Below are 23002 nucleotides of genomic sequence, written 5' to 3' on the forward strand. Positions count from 1 at the left end.
CATTACAAATGGAGGCTATGATAACTATGCCTCTCCTGTATTTCCACAGGAATTAATGATGGACACCATAAATGATAGGTATCATCTTATGACACCACATTAGTAAGGTGAATTGCACCATATTGCAGAGCATGTATTATTTATGCTTTTATTAGAGGTAGGCAAACAAGGAGTGGCACCAGGGAGTCCACCTTGGTCCTGAAGAGGAGCCTAGGGGTAAACATGTAGACTAGGAAGTCAGGTACATTACATCCCCCACTTCTGCTGCCCATTGTTAATCATACAGCCTCCAAGTGATCTATTAAATTATTTGAATTACTAGAAGACAGGTATTTTTAACTTGCCCAAGATCCCACCACTCCAATCCCCCTGTGATTCACATTGACGGGGCTACATCAGTGCTCCCACATATCCCGTAGGTCGTAGCATGTCCCGCTCCGTAGCAGAACGGGAAGAAACCCAATGATGATGCAGGCCTCCATTGGGTAACCCTGGTGGGTGAGGGGGGTTTCTAACAGAAGAATCCTCTTTCCTGTCCATCCTGTGGTAGCTCTTTTAGCTGGACCTCTTTTGTAATGTTATATAGGCGGTAAGGAGGACAGACCCAGCCCCACAACCTCCTTCTCCTTCTTTGTTTTTTTATGTTTTCTACCAGCCATAAATCGTATTGAAACTTACATCCCTGGGAGTGACACAAGCCGCTAACATTTTCCCATAAATCTTTGCATCTGGTTTCAAATGAGTGATTGGTTGGTTATATTCAAGAATTTGTCTTGGGTTATTCTTTTTTAGGTAAAGAATGGGACTAGATTACATTCCATGAACATGATTTCCATCGTTTTCAATAATGTGTAGCAGCAGTTCTAACAAACTATGCGTTAGACTAGTTACAAAATATTTGTGGAGTAAATTAGGAACACTCCAGTGCCTAGAGTCTGATTCTGTGTAGGTTTTAAGTAGCTGAAAGGAAGTCACTCTATTTGAGTTACTTGTCCAATGTAACAGGTATTCCAGGACATGTGAGATTTCTGAACATAGGCTACTACAAATACTGTATGTCCTTGCATCATAGAGATAAGTAATTGATACCTGAACTGTCTTTGTCCATTGTTTAGTTTGTGAGTAAAATATTAAGTCTATGTAATAAATGGTAGTGTTCTGAGCAGGTAATTGGTAGTACTAATGTTTGTATTCGATTTGTACATTATTTAGGTGCTATAATTAAGTTAATTTTAAATAAAGAGAATAAACGTGTTGGTGGTACGTATTCTCAATGGCAGAGTTCTGTTTATATATTTAGTGATCCTAAACTGGGTCATCAAAGCTTTATACTACTATAGACAGGTACATGACAAAGTACATTTTAGGATGTTTTTTTCTGTGATGGAATCCATCATCTAGTTGGCATCCTAAGCTAAACCTTTAGGACTTTGACTATAAAAGAAATCAACCTGTAGATCAATGAAAATTTGAGACTCATCTGTTTTGAGTATAACACCTAAAAACACTGAAGAGAAATTATTCGATATATAAATTAATCAGCAGTAATGATCATGCAAATCAAAGAGTTCCTATGATTTTGTATTCGGTTTACTATTCACAATAGTAGCAAGGCTTTAGATGGCAGCCAAAAGTGAAAGGCACCACATTAGGTCCTTGGAAGTGTCTTTTCTTTTACAGGTGGACTTTCCAGAGAAACTGAGGATCAGGCCATAGTCACATATATGTTAGATATCAACCTCCTCACCCTGAACGTAATTTCCACAACGTAAAAGCTTTGCATGTTTTACAGTTTTCAAAAGAAATAAACACACTTTGGACATATCTGTCTTCCCCTTATTATGTTATAAATAAAAACGTGTTATAAGAATTGTATGTACATCAAGTAAATAAAAAAGGCAGCATTGATAAGTTTGCTACATGCATGTGAATTTCTACATTTTTCAGTCAGATCCATAGTTATGTGAATGGAGAGTGTGTTGATGTTACTCAACATTGTAATGAAGAATTTAGAAGGGCCTTCTTCGGGATAAGAAAAGGACACTGCAGTGGGCCAATGACCCACTGGGTTATCAGAGATGAAACAAATGTTGGAGGCCTGTTCTTTGTCATAATCATCATCAAGATAATGTAGTCTGCAGCAGACAAACGACTTCCACTGAGTGATTTTGTGCAGTGATTCTCGAAACCAGAATAATTGTTTTATTGTTTTGTTTTATTGAGCATATTTATAAAGTGAAAACAGAGCCCCAAAATGTTGTACATACCAACAAGATGCATTATCAACGAGTGAGGATACGGGGACTTGTAGGTATCTGAATTGAGGATAAGTTTACACATACAGATGGGATCAGAAACATCAGAGTGATCCTACAAAGAACACAGGCATAGTCCCGTGTTTTTCTGGAACAGTAATTCTCCAATTTTCTGCAGGCTGCTCTAAAGGCAACTTTACTTATTTTGTGCACTACTCGTCATCCACAGGGTGGACAACGGAGAAGGGAACTTCCATCCGTGTAATGGTTCTTGAATAGTGAGACAGCCTCTATGGTACACTAGCCCTACTCAATTGTCCTCCACTCGCAGGTGGTTCTGGTGATGGGGACACAGATCTGGTTCCTCAGCTGGTTTTCAGCATCACCACCTTCATATTGCTCTATTGAGCATGTCTTCTCTGAAGCTGAACAAGGCTTGGAAGAGCAGTATTCGATCTGAAGAAGAAAATTAAAAAAAAAAGTTGTTTACCATGAAGGTACGAAAATAGCTTCCAGATGCGTTAATGTTTTCAAAAGTACGTTTTAGCAAAGTCAAACTTGCAGAAATGTTCTTCCAAAATTGATTTAAGTAAAATATTATTTTGTTCAGATTTCATAAACATTTGTTGAATAAAAGTGATAGGTGCTTGGAATCATTTAATTACTTTACAATCAGTAGATCAATAGACGTTGATGGTTCAGAGTGTTCTAAAAATGTAGAATAATGCAGCCTGACTCTACAAAATGAAGCTATGTAAAGGTCAGATGCTCTCATGGCCAGGAGTCTTCAGAAGGAGTGCTCTGAAATGATGGCTTAAAAAAGAATGTAAAACCTCGTAAATTTTCGCACATGGACGTCAATTCACCAAAATACCACACTCTTCCTCTCACATAAACACACTCTCATCCACAAGCACGCACACAACATTAATTTAAAAAGCATTTTACTTACCTCAGCTGCCATGGAAGGGAATATTAATGCTAATTGTACCCCATTTCTATTACCCTAATAGTGAACAATATGTTTTCATTCACTATTAGAGTTTTAAAAATTGACAGAAAACAAAGCTATTTTCTTACCCCCAGGACAATGTAATATTACAGAAGGGACTGCAGACACTTGTGTGGCCCATTTTGTAAATCAGATGGGGCCAGCGCACATAGGGTGGAAGTCCTATTGTAAGAGGATGTTTCCTCAAGGGATGTTCCCTTGAGGGCTTCTTCGCCCATGCCAAATTCTGGATGTGCAACACAGAGATAGGCAACACCCAGTTGTTCATTGGGCTGGGATAAGATGGGAGCAAAGAAAAAGAGGCCATAAGGCGACGCACTAACTGTGCACCACAATAAGAGATTGATACCCACGGAAAAGTTTTGTGTGCTAGAGTGTATATGAGGCTGCAAGTTACATGTATTTGAAAATGATTTCTTAAGGACCAAGGGCCTGATTTAGAGTTTGGCAGAGGGGTTACTCCGTCCCACTGGTGACGGATAATCCGTCTGCCGAAATAGTAATCCCCTTATATTCTATTGGATTTATATTTCAGCGGACGGGATATCAATCACCATTTGGAGTTTATCGAATGACCCAGGGCAGACAATCTTCTTGAATTACCTCTGTTATGGGGTGGTCAGATATTATTGGTTAATTGTTTATTCATGCACTTTTGTTAACCCATGACACCATATTGTGCACAGTTCATAACACAGCACAACACTGCTCCGCAATTATAAGGCTCCAAAAAATTGCAAACACATTGCAAGGACACATCATCTACTGCTACATTATTTCTTTGATCTTATGCTTACTTTGATGACCTCCATAGGTGGGATCCAGTGGCACCTAGAGTGCAGGACAGCAACAATTACAACCTTCTGACGGTCCAACATAACTATCCTTAATCTATGAGTGGGTGTTCTCATAAAGTCTGGACAGTGGAGAGGAAGACTCTGACTCAAAGTAATGAAGATTACCAGCAAGTGATGAGTCTAATAGTGGGGCTTGCGATAGGAGGAAACAGTGCCCCAGGACTGGCACCTTCAAAAAGACAACTGCAGTCATCAGGACTTGTGACCTGATTTATTCTCAACTTCCCAGATTGTGAGTTTAGTAGTGGAAGCAGGTAACTGGCACTATACCATACTATACTAAATGGATTTATGGAGTACATGGCAACCCTTGGGTATCCCAGCACTAGGTTAGGTGACACTGCATAAGGGGCAAACTTCATAGGGGCTTAGTTATCGAATAAGCAAGTTTTTAGTTGTCTCCAGCATACAAGTTGTCAACTGACCGCAGGGCCAGGGGCAATGAGTTCCAGAGGTTGAAGCTAAAGGACCGTCCTCCACTTCTGACTCTCCAAATGAAGGGGATTATGGCCCTATATGCGCTGGAGGATCGCAGGACCCTCTTCAGGGTGTATGGGGCCATGAGCTGACAATCGATGGGTGGTCCCTGCCCTCTAAGCGCTCTGTGAGCAATGCACAAAGACTTGATTTGATTCTCTGGACCACTGCTAGCCAGTGAAGGACTATCAACCTTTCCTAACTGAGGAGTGTCTAGGTATCTGTAGCAAAGTATGTGCCGCTACATTCTGCTCAACTTGCAATGTGCTAATGACTGCTTTGGGAGCTTACAAATAAAGGGAGTTGCTGTAGTCCAGGTGAGAGAGAATTAATGCCTGGACTACTAGCCTTCTGAATGTCAAGGGTAGCAAATAAAGACTTTTTCATAACATTCAAAGAATTCCAAAGCAGCAGGCTGAAAATTGGAGGCTTGGGTTTCCATTCATAGAGTTTTGTTTATCCAAACCTTCAAACATTTTATAGCCGTTTTGGGTGCTGTGGATAAGCCTAGACATTCTGGACAGCCCAGGGGACACTGGGTTGAGTATTATTCCCCAAGATCATCAATTTAGTTTTTTTCCAGTTCAAATTGAGGCATGATTTGTCCATTCAACTGCCTTGCCCCTCTTTAGAAAGTCCTAGGGTAGAAGAAGTGAGATCCTGGTCTGGGTTGCGCAAAAATACCAGTTGAGTGTCATCCGCCTATGAAACTATGGGGATGCCGAATGGTGTGACTGTGTTCGGAAGAGGCTGTATATATAGATTAAAAAGTGTTGGACTCAGGGAAGAGCCTTGTGGGATGCCCCAGTTGAGAAGGAATATATCAGATGAGATCGATTTATCAAATACCTGGAAAGATCTATCCTTCAGAAAGGACCTCAGCCAATCCAAAACAATCCCTGAAACTCCGACCCTATGAATACTTTCAAGGAGGATGTCATGATTCACAGTGTTGAAGGCAGCATGTAAATCAAGGAGTATAATAGCTACAGTGCCGCCTTGGTTGAGCCTTCTCTTAATCCTCCACAACTGCTAGAAGAGTGGTTTTGCACTGTGTTCGGGCCAAACAATCGGTTTAAGTTGGGTGAAGGATATTGTTATTTTCAATAAATTCAGAAAGATGCTTAATAATGTTTTTTTACAACATTTTACTAATTCTTAGAAGAAATTATATGTGCCAAAAATTTGCCATACAACCAGGATTTATTTGTTTTTTTTTAGAGTGGCTTAGACCATGGTGTGTTTCCATGCCAGAGGAACCATTCCCTTTTCTAAGGACAAATTAACCACCTCAAGCAGGCTGGGAAAAATGTTTTCGGCACCTAAAAAATAGGACCCAGGGGGGTGGGATCTCAGGGCAGCCCGATTTGATTTGAATGAAAAGAGTAGAGAAGTTTTCATAGGATAGAGGAGGGAATCCTGAAAAGACGTGAGCCTGCCTTCCTTAAACCTATTATGGACATTAGGGTTTGAGACTCCTTTGGTGTCTTGGAAGGAGCGCTATATGTCAGATATTTTATTTTGAAAGAGTGTGGCCAGGTCATTACACCTGGCATTCAGAGGTTCAATGTCCGGGTTATTGGATATGGGTTCTAACAGTGCTTTGGTGATTTTAAACCTCTTTCTAGCGGTATTTGCAACACCATTAATTCTGGTTTCATAATATGTGGCTTACCAAGTCTCATTTCTGCATGGTATTTCCTTACTGTTTACCATAGTCCTACCTCCAAGTCCCTTTTTGCAATGTAACTTTTTTTTTTTTATTTGCAGGCTTGCATTTATTTTTAGAGGCTGGGTTTCATGGGAATGGATTGACCTAAGGAATGATTTAACCATTCAGAAATCATGCCAGAAGCGCCATGAGGATCAGGACCCAGAAAAGGTAAGGAGTCGCAGGAAACACGCGTCCAGTCTTCAAGGTGATGCTTGGACCAGCTACGGTCCTTACTGGCAGATGGTTTCGGAGGTACAGATAGGCCAGAAGTGTCAAGGAACATCGGGGTCAGGATGTGGTCAGACCAAATAATAGGAAAGGATCGAAAACCTGTAGATAATAGTAGTTCCAAAAAATAGGATCAAGCAAATGTCCCTTGGTGTGAATGAGTCCTTGTACTCTTTAGGTAAGTTGGATAGTTGCTGTGTCTTGCAGCAATCCAATTACTTGCATGTCGGTGGGCACACCAAAGTGTAGGTTAAAATGTCCCAGAACCATCAGGTGGGGTTTCCTAGCAGCTAAATTAGAAAGGGCCTCAAGAAGACATGATTGGTAAGGATGGTAGCAGGTAGTCATTGTAAGGACATGAGAGCACAGAGTGACTGTGAGGAAATGAGAACAGGCAGTGAGTGGTACGGCATGAGAGCAGTAAATGATTGTTAGGGCATGAGGGCAGGGGGAGACGGGTAGGGCAGGGTTCTCCAAAGTTGGTCCTGGAGTGCCGGGTCCATGCCAGATTTTTTACCATGTGCACATTTAGAAAAATGTAGATTTCTGAAACATCTTTTTTCTAAATGTGGATATGCTAAAACTCTAGCATGGACCCGGCTCTCCAGGACCGACTTTGCAGAACCCTGTGGTAGGGCATGAAAACAGTGGTTAGTCCGGCATGAGAGCAAGCGGGTCTGAGTGGTGATGGATGATAGCAGGGCCACGAGTCAAAGGAGAAAGTGGCTGGTGGTCTGATGATCACAAATGGGACAACTGTTAACCCCAGGGCAAGGGAGCAAGGCAGGAACGTATTTTCCCATTAGGTATGTTCTGACATTTTAATAAAATACCAGGAGTCTTTTAAGAGAAGAGTGGCAACGTACAAATAACATGTACTGTATGAGTTGCATCACCAATGTAAACCCAAACCACATGACACAGGTAGTTTTTGGCCATTGTGTACTTTTTTATGTGTGCTGACAATTTAGGTTTCACAAAATAACCTAAACATTGCTTTAACTCAATTCAAATTAGCGTGTTTCTGCCCACAATATAAATACGCAACACACAAGATAGAATCCATAGCATCAGGAGGACTTGATATGGAATGTTTCAAAAAGGGTGATGTTAAAACACGCACAAAAGAGATTTGAACAGGAACAGCTCATGCACACCTATCCGTATTACCAGACCATACAGAGCCATATTACAGAAGCTTTACACGAATGCAAACAGGCAGGGCAAATCCATTTACACCGTTTTTGCTGAATGGGTGATACGGAATTACAGGAAATGTAAAAAAAAATATGGGCCAGATTTATGAAAAGTGGCGCTTCACCTAGTGCAGCACCACTTTTTCTGCGCCCCTTAGCACCCCCCGAACGTCACCATGTGTGTGCCATTTTTACAATACGGTGCACAATAGCGGTAGTTAGGTGGACTAGAGTCATCATTTTTTACGCTAGTCTGGGGTTTTGCAAGACTAGTGTAAAAAATGATGACGCTAATCCTGCAAAGCATCCAGAGGCCCAATAAATACAATGGGAGCTTCTTTTTAACATCTGCACGTAGCAGCCGTTAAAAAATGTCTGTAAAAATGGCGCAAAGGAATCTCGTAGATTCCTTTGCGTCATTTTTACAGCCCCGGAGCGCCGGAACGCCCACTTGCATATATTATGCCTTGTGTAGGCATAATATGGCGCAAGGGGTTACAAAGTGGCAAAATGCAAACATTTTGACACTTTGTAAATATGGTGCAGATTTTTTGCCCTTCCAATGCCACATTAGCATAAAAAAATGACGCCAGTGTGGTGTTGGAATAGCACTAGGCCACTATAAATCCTATATGTGGCATTGCAAACATTTCATAGAAGGATTTTACATAATTTATGTGCTATGTAAATAAGACATAAAAAAGGATTTTTGCCAGTTTTCAAATGTGAAAATGGTTCAGAGTTTGGTCAAAGTTCAGGTCATTCAATTTTACTAGATAAGTAACAAAAATGGTGCAAAACTGCAATGTAGTTAATATAGTTTCTCCATTTTGACTTAGAGGAAACGCCGTTTTGTACTATAGAATCTGGCAAAACGTTTTTTCTTCAGTCCATAATTCGGAAGCAGTAAAATATTACAAAATAACTTTGTCCCTTTTTCACACATTTGAGCGTTTCTCTAATATGGCCCAGGTCAGTTTAAGCCACTATCTAGTAAAATGGTATTGCAAATTCCATTGTTCTCTTTAGTTAATACTACGCCGAGCTAAAAGTTGTGTTGGGCATCTACGTATGATAGCTACTGAGAGAAGTCACAAGAGCGTCCCCATAAGCAGCTATAAAGGCGTTACAGAATGATTTTGGAGGATACTTCATACCTTTTGTACTCTAATATTCACAAAGCCATTTGAGTGCATAAATTCAATTAACACGAGCACACAGCTTGATTTCACAAAGGTTATTTTGAACTCTGAAATCGATTTACCGGCATTTAATATTACTCCTTGTACCTGTGCAATTGTCACCTTCTGATGATGCAATATTATGCATGAGCAACTCCTACTACAAGGGTGAGAAGTGGGCGGTACAGAGTATTGATTACCAGGAGGCTCAGGTATGACCCACAAAATCTAGAGCTTGTTGTTATTCACACATTTATTTCTGATTAATTATTACCCTGAAAATGGAGATTTACTTCTGTCAAGACCAGAAGAAAATAAGTAAGAGGGCAGATGCGAAATTGGTGGATCTAGTGAAAAGGGCTTCTCAACTTCAAGAAAAATATACAATAAATGGTGCGGTTACACGTGTGTGACCCCATTTCCAAATGTACAATTTTACCTCATGTATAAAGAGGCATACAGAAAGCCCCTATGCATACAGGAACGTTGGGACTCCTTAAACTTTTACAGTAGTAATCTGATAAATCTGTGAATCTTACAAGTATCTAGTACGCTAGGAAAAAAAATGAGAATTCCTGATATTTATAAATCTACACTCACAAGAGGCTTTACATCTGTTTTCCAGTTCTTCTCCATGTTGTGTCCACTAGTTTGCCCCACTCCCTGGTTGACCTCTCTTGTCCCCCTTATTTGGCAGCACGAAGAAGAACCATCTCCATCTAGTAAGGCATACTCACGCCACAAGTACATCCTTTGTTGTAGGCCGCCTCAACACCCTTTCTCTGCTTAGGTAACAGCTTGTTCCAGGGGACAATGTAGCTGCAACTATTCACCGAAACATCACCATTGTTGTTGGAAGCTGCTTATGAACAGTGGAGAGAGGAACACATTTCCATTAGCATTTGTTACCCTTCCTTCGCATACTACAGTGCATCATCAGAAGAACCTTCTTTTTCTGCAGTATGTATTAGATTCAAGGAGGAATAGGTAGATTAAGACACATTCAAGGTAAATACAACAATACATAAATGACACTGATTAATGCTGGGCTCCTCAAGTATCTGGGAAGACTCTCCTTGCATCTAGATTCATGATAACAGCTTCTGAAAGTCCATGAGGGACCGGTTCATATTGTTGGTCAGTAACTGTGGGGGATACAAGTGCAAGGTTGCTGCCAAGGTAACTACTCAACTACTCAACTTCCAACTCGTCAGTCTCTGGTGATGACCAATATTCTCATGAAATCTGACTTTGTAAATTGACAGGAGGAAACAGCAGATTACACTCTACACTCATCCAGGCATTGCCACCCACAAATTACCACACAAGACAAAGGGGAAGCCCGTCCACCAAGCTCCCAATAGGGTGGTCGCCACAGTAGTGGCGGCCATCCTGCCGGATCTATTAGGTGTTTCCTGCAAGGCTGACGAGCAGAAACCGAGGTTAACACCCATCAGCCTAGTGGGAAACAGGCAGCAGCATTGTCTCCGGCTTGAAATCGAGCTAGTGCCAATACTGTCGTCTGCAGGGTCCACCAGCACTCTGAATGTTCACTGTCTGCATTGCCCATGCCAAGTGTGGCCCCCTGCACCTGTTCCCCGCCAGCCTTTTCATGGCAGTGAAACCACCATGAAAAGGCTAGCAGAGAAGGAGATTGTAATATATAGGGCAGCGCTGCATGCAGCGTTGGTCGGGTGGATTACGACTTCCACCAGCTGTCAACCGATCAGGATAACTGATCCCGGCGGAGATGGTGGAACCCTGGTGGTCTGACCGCTAGGTTCTTTATGTGGCCTTAAGACCCCTATCCTCGCAACGAGGCCCTTAATCATAGCCGAAGAAGGTTAGTCAAATACTTCAAATTTGAAACAGACCTGTACTTGCACAATTCTGCTGTTTCAGAGATGATGGTGACTCGCTTTAGATCTGGGTGGATATTTCCCAGCCACATGAAATTGTTATTTGTCACACTAAAAAGCAAAGTCAGTGCAGGAAGAAGAATATTTCCTTAAAGATTCCCATCGGTCAGCAAGCAAGAAGACACCCAGTGACTTTACCGTCCTGTCTGCATGAAATGAGAACCTGTGGGCCTGACAATCACTGTCAGATGAAAAATCAATAGTGTAGAGTTTGCCACACTTCTCAAATTAACTCCAATTAACTATAGCATATATTTGTCTTAATTTAAGGTAAAAAGTCAGTAATTTGTCTTTGAGGCCGGAATGGATGATTTGATGCACATGACAAGTTTAGAATTCCAAAATTATTTTCCAGGACTCTGTCTGGGGTCATGAAACAAAAGCTAAATTGTTACCACAAAAGCCTATTATCTCCTTAATATTAAGAGATTTATGGTGCGTGCAGCCTTTTTGCGCGGTTTAGCAATACAATTTATGATTCGACTAGGGGAATTGGTCAATGACTACAAAACCCCATAAGGGATTACCTTTTGTATACTTCCAGTCTGCCATTGGGGCACCCTCTCCCTGTGTCTACTTTGTGAGCACACAGTGTTCATGCAGCCAAGACAAACCTGGGAGGATCTAAGTGGTAGCAGGACAATCAGCTATCTGGGACCAGGAAGCACATACCCGGGTCTGGCAATCAGGCACTGCTCAAGAGGACAATAGTGAATGGAGACAATATGCCATTGAGTGCAATGGAGAAGCTCAGGACAAAATGCAACAAACCAATACACCATGCAAGAAGTTAAAAAAAACATGGGGAGATGCTTACCAATAACAGAGTGTAAGTTATGGGCTCTATGTTTATCTTTTCTGGAGATTTAGCAGTAGCTAGTCATGGAAAATTCAGATATGTCCATCACGATTCCATGTCACATTTCAATTTCAATTCTTAAGAGCAATGCTTCATTTTCAGTGTTTTCATGTATTTGACATGATGAATAAACACATATTCAAATTAGGTAAACCGTAGGACTCTGTATTACACGGCTTATAACTTTATTTGGCAGAGACCTTTATTTAAAACATTTGAAATATCCTATTTTTTATGATAATAGAAGGCATAACCATTTCAAACAAGCAGGCTATGATACATTTGCAAATGGAAATGAGCACGGCTGTGTTCTGAACATTCTTTACTGATCTTCAATTAAAAGCTCTGAAGAAGGGACCACCAGTTTGGTGCAAAGCCATTTCTCAAGGTGCTGAATAGTCTGTCTAGTGAGCCTAGAAGTTACTGTTTTCCACTAATGTGTAAGTGGCTTAGGTACCTTTTCACTCTAGCTGGATACGTGAGTTACTCCCTTTGTGCAACGACCTCTCTCAGGGAGGTGAGGTTGAGCAGTCACGCCTTAATTCATTTTTGTAAACTGTTTGTATATAATTCTTACTACCGCTGAGGAGACACTAAAGCACTTTGCAATGAGTAGCATGCTACTCTGAAGCCCAAGGTTAGAAGGGCATTTGGACAAAATATTGAGCTTATAATATTGGAACACAGAAATATTGGAAACAAATATTGTGATATAAAAATGTTGTGATGCAGAAATATCACAGTCAATAATATTGTTTTTGTTTTAGGTAAGTATTGCTGTCAATATTGTTTTCAAAATATAGTCATAATGAGTATTGTTTTTTAGTTATATTGTGTTTTTGTTCATGTAATAATTTTATATGCTAGTATATTTTGTAGTATTATAATTTTTAAAATATAGTTTGCAATTTTAAGTGATTTCGATTTTTTAATTTGTCAATGGGAATTTATAGTGTCGTAGTCGGTTGCCGGTTTTGTATGGGGATAGAGTTGGAAGTTTATTAGATAATAATTATTAGTTATTTAATCATAATAAACTATGTGATTGATATTATTTATGTGTGTTGTATAATACTCATTTAATTAATTGTATTGTAGGTGCGGGCTATTATGTTTTTCGGGGTTCAGTGTGGGAAGTTCACTAGGTAATAATTCCTTAAGAATTATTTTTTTATGTTTTATTAAACATTTAATTAATTAAGTAAATTGAAAAATAAACATTTATGTTAGTTATATTTTAGGTGCATGTTCCATTCTTTGTGAGGGTTTAAGGTGGGAAGTTAATTAAGTAAATATTAATTAATTTTCACTTATTAATTTAGTATTAACTATGTGAGTGATTAGTAATCATGTACATTATGAAATATTGTATTAATTTAGTTATATTTTAATAGCGGGTTGCTAGTTTTCTAGGAGTGTAGATTGGGAAGTTAATTAAGTAATAGTTGAAAAAATATTATTGTATAATTAAATATTTAATTGATTAATACTTATGTGAATTGTGTAATAATTACATATATTAGTGATAGTTTAGGTTTGGGCTGCTGGGTTAGTAGGATAGTTTGGTGGGAAGTTAATGAGGTAAATATTAATTAACAATTAGTTAATATTTATAAATATGTTATTTAATTGATTATCAACCATATAAACTGAGTTATACTGATTTATTTTAGTTATCGTTGCTGGGATTCTTGGGATTCATTTTACATTCTTTAATAACTTTGTAAATTGGTTAGTTGTTTTTATTTGCTGTGTATATATGTGTGTGTATATATATCTATCTATATATATATATATGTATATATATATATATATATATATACACACACATATATAAATATTATGTTAAGTAATAATGTTTATATTAAGGGTTTTATATGTTTTCTAATATAATACAGTTATGCAAATATGTAATGTGTTTGACATGAAGTAGTTTATACACTGTTGCACAGACTGGAGTGGGAATAATGAATTTTACCCCTCTGAAGTCTATTTTTTCCTTACTATTGCTTAAACTGGAGTGGTAATAGTAATTTTAACCCCTTTGAAGTCCAAATCTTTCCTTACTGTTGCACAGACTGGAGCAAGAATATTAAATCTTACCTCTCTGAGGTCCAACGCTTTCCCTTCTGTTGCTTTGACTGGAGTGGCAATAGTAATTTTAACTCTCCTGAGGTCCAGGGCCTTCCCTATTGTTGCACAGACTGGAGTGGGAATCGTAAATTTAACCCCTCTGAAGTTCTGTACTTTCTTTACTGTTGCATAAACTTGAGTGAGAATAGTGCATGTATCTACATATTAATCCCTGACTTAAATACATTTCCTAATATTTTTAAATATAATTATTGATATTAGCTTATATTTGTTATAGTATTTGTGTATATTTTAATTTGTTTCTAAATGTTATTTTATATATTTATTTATTTTTTATTTTATATAATGCTATAGAGCTGAAATGTTAATATTTTTATGTTTTGTGACGCGTTTCTACATCTTGTCTTTCTCAACTGGTTTCAGCCAGTGTCACAGTATAATTTAAGTTCCCAAGTGTGTGGGACCTGAAACTACAGACCCCAGAATGCCTCTGTGCTTTTAAAAGGCATGCTGCTGTGTTAATGCCTGATGATTAAATCAGACTTGCCAGTGAGTGCAGTGTTTTTCAACTTTGGTGCTCTGAATCCTGGTGTCTCCAGTTCTTGCTTCTGATGTCTTTAAATTGGATGGCTTTGAGCTTTGTTGTTTGAAGTGTTTAGAAACCCTGTTACATATCCCCATGATTATCACCAACCAAGTGATTTTTCACATGAGAGCGTATGCCGTAGGGGATTTGGGGAATGGGGCTCTTATAATGCATGCACAGCTTTGGTGTAAGTGGAGTATGGGCCAGAACTGGGGTATGTGATAATTTGGAGGAAGTAGGACAGGGAATTAAGTAGTGCATGTACATATTTGTAGGAAGTGGGGCTGGGTTAAGTAATGTCTGTACAGATATCACAGTGGATGTCGATGGGACACAGTAATACAAGATCACAATGAATACCCAATATATGACCCACTTGAACCCCCAGGAAGCTGTTTCCTCCACAAACACCCCCAGATGTGGCTTACCGGTGATCAAGTAATCCTTGTTGAAGCCAGTGGATGGGTGAATGTATCCACAGGAGTGGCTAGGCGAGCTGATGAACGTCAAAGACTCTAGTGCCAGTTTGCCTTTCAGTACCTAGCAGAAGAAGTATATAATAATGTGTAGCATTAGAAGATCATTGAGATGAAATAAGCTATTACCTCTTGACCTCTGAGCCGAAGCCCCCTGTGGACAGACCTAAACGCTGCCCCCCTCTTTTAATGGGATTATAGAGACAGGTGAACAAGTAAAGATCCATTGAGAAAGAAGGCAATGTGTGCTATTCTACCAGTGACCAATCAACAATACTCCATGCACTTGAGACCATAAATGGTGGAAGATTTTTAAATAGTGATAAATCATGAATTCTTTAAACTTAACAGTAAATAAAGACGTATAGCTCCATGCAACTAGCCTTTTTCCTAACAAACAAAATCTAATTTTAATCTCCTTTTTTAAGCAAACTCCTTTTTCCACCCTTGTACCCTATATTACCCATCCTTTCCATGTGTTTGAGGACCCTCTTAGTAGAACCTATTGTAGAGTGTGCAGTAAATACACATGATCAATACTCTGGCAATGATGGAGCACTGATCTCTTCCCCACCTCTTCAGCCTGCAGATGTTTGGTGATGGTGACAGGAGTGGAGGTGTTTCTCAAAGGATTACAGAAGGGGTTACGTGGTGCATTCAGTGCAGGGGCATAACCTCAGAGGAGGTGTTTGGGGTGTTACACCCCCCCAGTTAAAGTCATTTCTGATAAGTAGTTGGGTACAAGAGCTTTCATTTGGGTATGGTGAGGTGTCTGTCGGATTTCATCAGGAATATTTACACACGCAGACAAAAACGCCCCCACACAATCTCTCTCTCTATTTTGAAAGTCCTCAAAAATGTTGGTTATTTTACAAAATATTGTTTTTTCTCACTTAGTACTCCTGTTAATCGGCATTCTTCTCCCTTTCCCTTGCACTTTAAGGCCCTCTCATTCATTCTGCTTGTCATGTAATGGATTTTAATATTATATGCCAGCATGGTTGTTGGAAAATCTGAAGCACACACCTCCCACCCCTTACCCACATTTTACTGACCAAGCTAATCCCCTGAGTCAGGAATTTGCTAAATAAGTTACAATCAAACTTACCATTGAAAATGCCTAGCTAACATTTAGTCCCTAATAATGACTTTGGTGGATAGGAAAGTCGTCTGCCAAACTCTCAACGGGGTGGCCGCCGCCTTCGTGGCAACCACCCCGCCGAACCTGTTAGGAGTGTCCCAATAGGCCAGCAGACAGAAACCTCAGTTTCCGCCCACCGGCCTAGTGGGAAACAGGCTACAGTATTGTCTCTGGTTTGTAATCAAGCAGGAGACAATGCTGTAGCCCGCAGGGTACATCAGCACCTTCTCAATGTTCAATGTCTGTGAGGCACACAGTAAACATTGCAACGGTGCTGGGCGGGGGGCTGCACTGCCCATGCCAAGTGCATGGGCAGTGCAGGAGCCCCTCTGTGGCCCCCTGCACCTTTTCTCCTCCTGCCTTTTCATGGCGGTGTAACCGCCATGAAAATGCTGGCAGAGAACAAGGTCATAATCCAAAGGGCAGCACTGCTTGCAGCGCTGCCTGGGGTTTCATGATCTCTACCACCTCCAGGCCACTGGGATCATGGATCCTGGCAATACTGGTGGAACCTTTGCAGTCTGATCACCAGGGTCGAAATGTGGTGGTTGGACCACCACAAAAGCAGCGGTCCTGACCGCATCCAGGAGGCTGGAGGTCTGAAGTCCGCCAGCCTTGTAATCAGGCCCCTACTGTGCAACTTTGCCATTCCTTTCCATTGACTTGGAAGCACCACCTCTAACTGGTCTAATGCTTCTATTAGATTTGGTGGTCTGGGCCTGGTTTACTGTTCAGTGAGAGATTCAGTCCTCCAATGTATCACGAGAAAAACCTTGGTCAAAGTGATGGAGAAAGCAAATCTACTTTCAGAGGTTTTAATGCATAAAGCAGAGTTTTTTCCACCAAACTGGCTTTCTCGCCATGGGAAGACCCCTTCTAGAAGTAGCTAAACACTCAAGATGAAATTATCACATGAAATGTACACAAGGGAAACAAACCCCAAAAGTGGAGATACATTCTTAGTGACCACAATATCTGAAAGGCATGTAACCTTTACTCAGCAGTGTTGACCCCACATCACCTTTACTTTGAATTATTTACCACACAGGTAAGTACCACACAGGTAAATTATTTTAATGGCTATTACTCGGCTCTTTCCCATACAGAAAACACCTTTCTCTCCTCTATTGGCAGCATAAATTCCACAAATATGTGTACCTCATATTTGTGTGCCTGTTGTACATTAGTGTATGGCAGCATGAAGGAAACCTCGTTCATATTTAAAATGATGAATCAGTTTTCTAGAGGTATGGTACTGATTTATGCTGCCTGCGCCAATACACCATGCATGGTGCATCTGCTGGTAGCCATGTTCTGTGTGCTGCAAACTGTGCTGACCTCATTGTCAGCAGATGCAGTGGAGTAGGAAGGGTGCCATGGACTCTGTGGCAAGCGAGGAAATTTGGCCTCCAGTTTGCTGGATTTGTAGTAAACTGCAGCCATTATTGGGTTTCAATGGGCCTTAGAAGCCCCTCTGCTCCTTTGCCACTGCACCTGTTGAGTTATTTAGAGCTAAAGCACTGAATTTGTATGTCCTAATCATACAGCTGCCCCCCAACCCCCTTGGACAGATGGCCTGTACTAAACACAACTGTAAACATTCTACAGTATTATAATTATTTGTTTTAATTTTTGAAGTCCTTGATGTTGTGGTCCATGGTTTTGAAAGAAGAGTTTTACATAATCTCTTTCGTACCCTCTTTTACATGTGCTTGCATTCGTTTCTGCTCCTCCATTTAAATCACCCTATGCAATTTCACAAAATATTTATTTGCATACAATTTATAATATTGTTTGCCACTGATTGCTCTTTATTCTGATCGGCCTCGTGACATATCAGACTCTGTGATGGACTGATCACAACAGAGCACCTGTAACAGTGGCACTTTTAGGTCTGACTAACGACAGCTTTTTGCGTTTTTGTGAGCTAAGCAATGGATCACCCCCACGAGCCATTGCTTGACTCGGAACTCACTACAGCCTTTGGGAGTCGAGACAGCGAATCATGATATTTAAAGTTTTGAGTCTCTATGGCAGCTGGCCATTCCACTGGAAGAGCAGATGAAGGAGTCTACACAGATGTGTAAGCTCAGGCGAAGGGGTCCAACTCCAACTTCCTTCAGTGCTCTCCACACAATCTCCTTTCTTGGAGCTACCAAGCTGGTTTGGGTGTGCCATGAGGCAGAGACCGCAGAAACACACCACAGCTCTCAAACACCTAGCTAAAGCGTCTCCACATGTAGAAGGTGACAGAAGAAAAATATGTGCTGGGCTTTAGCGCCATGTACCACCCGGCCTGTACATGCTATATGGAGTGCATCACTACCATGTGAGTTCCACTACCAGAGATGCAGTATAATTCTCCTGCACAAAGGCCTCACTCACACCGGCCTTTGATGGAGCTTTGAGGATGATGTGAGGGGGGGGCCTGAGGAGGCGTGGTAGGGGGCAGTGGCGGCTGGCTTGTATTTATAGTGGGGAGGAGGGGTACAATAATAATATATTTCTTTAAATGGCACTTACTTCACGGTGTCTTTCTCTCCTCTTGTCCTCTCTCTTGGACGCTCCAACATGGGACCCAGGAAACTGCACTAACCAATTCCGGCACTGCTCTCATGCTGCTAAACAGCATGAGAGAAGTGTCAGGATTGGAGGGAGCGGCCTCTTTCAGCAGTCTTAAGAGCGCCCAAGGCCTTGACTTTCTCTAACCCAGCTGTCTTGGTTAGAGAAGTTTAAAGTGCCCATGTCAGGCTGGCAGTCGCAAGATGGCCGGCCAAAGAGGCATGCGCAGTTTAAACATAAGTGCACTGCTCAATGCCGTCACTCAGCAGGAATTGGACCCCCCCCCCCCCCCCCACCCCCCACTCGGTTCAGTACAGGGTGCCGAAAAATGAAATGATAATAAATAAACTTTATTTCCATTTTATTTTTCATTTCTGGGGGCATTTTTTTTTAAGTGGGGCGACTCTCCGCTGCTCTCGTGGAGAGGCCGCCCCTAAGACACTTGCACCTAGAGGAATATTTCTCCAGGCCCAAAAGCCACCTGGGTTCTAGTCCCGTCAAACACAGATAAAAAACAAGACTGAGGTGTAAACTACATTCGTTTCTCAATAATCAGTTAGATCCAACTCATGGCCTGCTATACCTCTCTCTCCTGTTCGTGGAAAAAAGTGCCAGGAAGCCTCATCGGGCACCATAAAGCAGGTACAGGCATCCTGCACGTTGTTGCGCATTGTGACACAAACCCCCTGGTGCACGAGAGATGCATCGCATTACACAGAGCGCTTCAAAAATGCCCTGCCGCTCTAACCTCCAGTCTCAGCAAAGTCAATTTCAGCTGCAGATTAAAGCGCACGTAAATCCTTTGCACGGGGAAGGCCGTGTTACATCTAAATCGCTCAGGCTTTGTTCTCAGAAGGGTTCTCTTGATGAATAAGGCTACATGTACGAGATAATTTCAATGAAAGTCTGAGGCTGAAGTGTGAAGTACTCGTTACATAACTCACCGTGGTTGTGTTGAGTAATTTAGCGATCCATAACTCTTTCAGGGGGCACTAATGGAACTTAATCTTGTATATGAAGATCATCGCCATGTTGATACTTTCTTTTAATCTACATAACACAGCAATTGTTTAAACAAGTCCTGCCTCTGGGCCTGCTCTCAGACACTGCCTGGGAGTTGCATGCTCTGAAATCCGAAAACAAGCCCGGGTACCACAACTTTTTTATGGGATGTTGCAGGGAGCACATCGGCCACATCTCCTTTGGCAATAGCACTCCAGTCTCTCATCAAGTTTGTCTTCCTGCAAAATGTTGATTCTCTTGAGAAAAGTTCGAATTCAGTGCAATGACAAGACAGCCCCTCTTTAGGTGTGTCAAGGGTGTTGTGAAACTACTGCACACGCATATAGAGATCATTATAAATGACCCGTTAAAACAAAGTGTCACAAAGGATGATTGAGAATATCCTGCTCTCATTCTTACTTTCCTAAGATAGCTAAGTGGGCTCATGCACCAATTGCAGACATATATTTATAGAAGCTGATGGACTCAGGATCGAAAAGGGCTCACATGGATATCTGTCAGATGTTGATATTTGAGTCCCCAATTTGTCCCATCTGCATGTCAGTTGGGTGGCTTTTTTCTTTCCATAATGATGCTTGTAGCATTGTCGCTAGCTGTGTAAATACAGGATTACAAGAGCGAGATTGAACCTTTGAGATAAAACTAGGGCTGGAAAGGGTATTCATTACTGTCACAATACACCATGTCAGTCCTTGCTTTTGTTCCACAAAAGATTGCACTATGGTATTAGTGAAACAATACCTCGATTTTAAAATGTAATCTAGAAATCTCAGAATACAAAATGCTGCTGGCCTAAAGAGGCAGGGCTGACTAAGTGTCAGACATGGTATGTGCCACCAGGGGCCATGGGTCAGTGATATTCCCTGAAATCTATTCACAACTCTAGGTAGTTGCACCATTGGTCATTGCAGCAAGAACGTGCACCTAAATGAAGCTAGACATATTGACTGTCAGTGCTTGCTGTATGGACTCTCGATAGCATAAAGATGTCTGACACTGTGGTATGTAAAATGTCCTCTCTAAGAACTCAGGGGCATAGTTACAAGCCCCATGGTGAAGGGCAGCTGCCAGCCCCACCAAGAAAGGGCATAAATGTGCAGAACCTACAGGATGAGGCACATTTCTGTCCTCTCCCCCTGTGCTGGTGCAAAAATGGCTGCCATGCGCCAATGCAGGCACCCTTGCACCATGGTGCACGGGTGTCCGTGTTGTGGGGATGATTGTTTTCCGTGTTGTGGGGATGATTGTTTTTGTGCAGGAAAGGGCACCTTCCTGCAGAAAACAATCAATGGAGGCGATCTCTGCAGCACACATAGAAAGAGGAAAAAAACAGGGATAATTAATGTCATTTCTCCGCGTTCCGCCTTCCTTGCTCCAGCCCTGGGGGGATAGGCTTTTGACTCATGTCCAGGTTTATGATTTCTCGTAAATCTGGGAATGTTTCAAATGCCATTGTAACGTCCATGGCGCCCCTCACTAATGCAATGTGAGGCAACGCTGCAACTTGTGCTACGTTGTCTCATGCCATATCTTCAAGGCGATAAAAACCCACGCAACGTGGCTTTACGTGGCATTGTAGATATGGCTTTGCATTTTGCTCTACCAGAGCATCACAAAAGTGGTGCTCTGGTAGCACAGTGGGACTTGTAATTATGGCCCACATTGTTCCATTCCGTGTCTGATACAGTCAAACATTGAGGCACCTCTTTTAACCCTAGAGTGTTCAGCAATACCTGCTCTCGATATATGTCAAAACCGACTTCAGTGGGTGTCTATCAGGGCCTCTCAGCTGTTACTACTGCCTTGCCCTTTGCTATCCCTGGCCATGACCTCGATACTCTTGATCTTGAGGGCTAATGATGGTAAAAAACAACACTGAAAAAAACTCCTAGAGGCCGATTTAGTTTTTCTTGTTTCTGCTCCATCCGTGAGTCCATTAGCAGCAAATAGGAGGCAGTTGAGAGGCTAAGATGGGAACAAGAGGCCAACCACGTGATGTGATTGGAGGCAAAATGATTTATGATGTCACCTCTGATATCTCATGCATTTTAAAGATTCAACATCACCGAGACTGATTGGTCAAAAACGGAGTCTTTGAGGAGAGGGTGCAGCAGCAACCTGGTCACTAAATCCCACTCACTCTGTTAGGAGGGGCATAACTTGAGGTGTTAAATCTGCTTCACTTTTACAAATCCCTTCTGTCAAATCATTGTGATGCCTCCGTCTCACTATGAATTCTGTAAAAGGAAGAAATAAATCTTTACCTTTCCAACTTTAACTTTGTAGCCCTTCTGTACGTCTTGTGAGCCAGGCAGAGTCCTCGTGGTGGCTTCAAGGAACTTTGCTTTGAGGACTGACAGATAAAACACAGACAATTAGTACCAAATGACAGCGCCACAGAAAATGGTCATTGATTTAAAAAGCAGCCACACCCAAAAAGCTAGTGAATAGACATGTCTCGTAGCGCTGTCTCGGTTCATATAACATCCCTCAATCTCCTCTACATAGGAAGTGCCTGATAACTGTGACCACTGCTCAGTGAAAAAGGTCAGAATCTGGGACCATTGATGAGCAAACATGAAACCCAAATCCCTAAATGATAGCTATACATTTTTGAGAAAAGGTAAGGAGTGAGGGATCACTGCTCAGACCCTCCCTTTCTCTTAGCTTCATTTTGAAAGGGCACCTCAGCCAACCTGTTCTCTCCCGTAGTACTGCCTCTTCTCCTTCCCGCCACATTACTTGTTTATTCAAAACACCGTTTTCACTTTATTTAAATGTATTTTGCAAAGCTCTCTTGCCTTTTCACAAACATTTCTGTTTGAGTTGTTCCACAAACATCAGGTGTTGCACACAGTGGTGGCTGCAGCATATGTAAAGGAAGGGGGTGGGGGGGGTCCGACGAACAACGGGGGCATCATTTAATAAAAAAAAGAAAGCACGTACCGTGCACCTCCCGTCTCCAGTCGCCGTCTCCTGCTGCCTCGCTCCTCTTGTAGTGTCCCAGCATTCGTTGGGACACCAGCATAGACTCCCCAGCAATCTTGGTGCTGCTTACATGCTAAACATAGCATGTAAGCAGCGTCACGATTGGTCTGAACGGCAGTGACTGCCGCTCAGACACAAGCCTGGGGTCTGTGCAGTTTCTACAGCCGGGTTGGAGAAACCTAAGTGCGCATGTGTGTTCGGTCAGGCCTGAAACAGCCGGCCAAACACACTCCGCACTTAGTGCACTCTCCCCCCTCCCACCTCCCTGCAGCCCAGCACCAGCCTTGCCTTATCGTTGAGCCAGGAGATGAAAAATGAAAAATAAAACAATAGCTAGCTGTTTTATTTTTCATCTGCTGGCTCATCCAGGTGGTGACACCCTACCTTCCGCTGAGGAGAAGCTGCCCCTGGTTGCACTATAGTTTCCATTTCAG

The 23002-nt window shown here is 41.6% G+C and overlaps 1 protein-coding gene across 3 annotated transcripts in view; it reads right to left on the reverse strand.

Annotated features, from left to right (window-relative positions):
- Positions 1-2197: 2197 nt before the first annotated feature.
- LOC138261024 (metalloproteinase inhibitor 1-like) overlaps positions 2198-23002 on the reverse strand; it is a 31250-nt gene continuing 10445 nt past the window's right edge. For 2 of the 3 annotated variants that reach the window (XM_069209632.1, XM_069209633.1), the window contains exons 3-6: positions 21845-21933; positions 14807-14918; positions 9658-9782; positions 2198-2711 (exon numbers count right to left, since the gene is read on the reverse strand). In XM_069209632.1, the coding sequence (XP_069065733.1) occupies positions 2562-2711; positions 9658-9782; positions 14807-14918; positions 21845-21933 (476 nt within the window). In that variant the 3' untranslated portion in view covers positions 2198-2561. The remainder of the gene's footprint in view (positions 2712-9657; positions 9783-14806; positions 14919-21844; positions 21934-23002) is intronic. The other variant, XM_069209634.1, reaches the window with a different exon arrangement.

Source organism: Pleurodeles waltl, chromosome 10 (genome assembly GCF_031143425.1).
Source record: "Pleurodeles waltl isolate 20211129_DDA chromosome 10, aPleWal1.hap1.20221129, whole genome shotgun sequence".
Lineage (NCBI taxonomy): Eukaryota > Metazoa > Chordata > Amphibia > Caudata > Salamandridae > Pleurodeles > Pleurodeles waltl.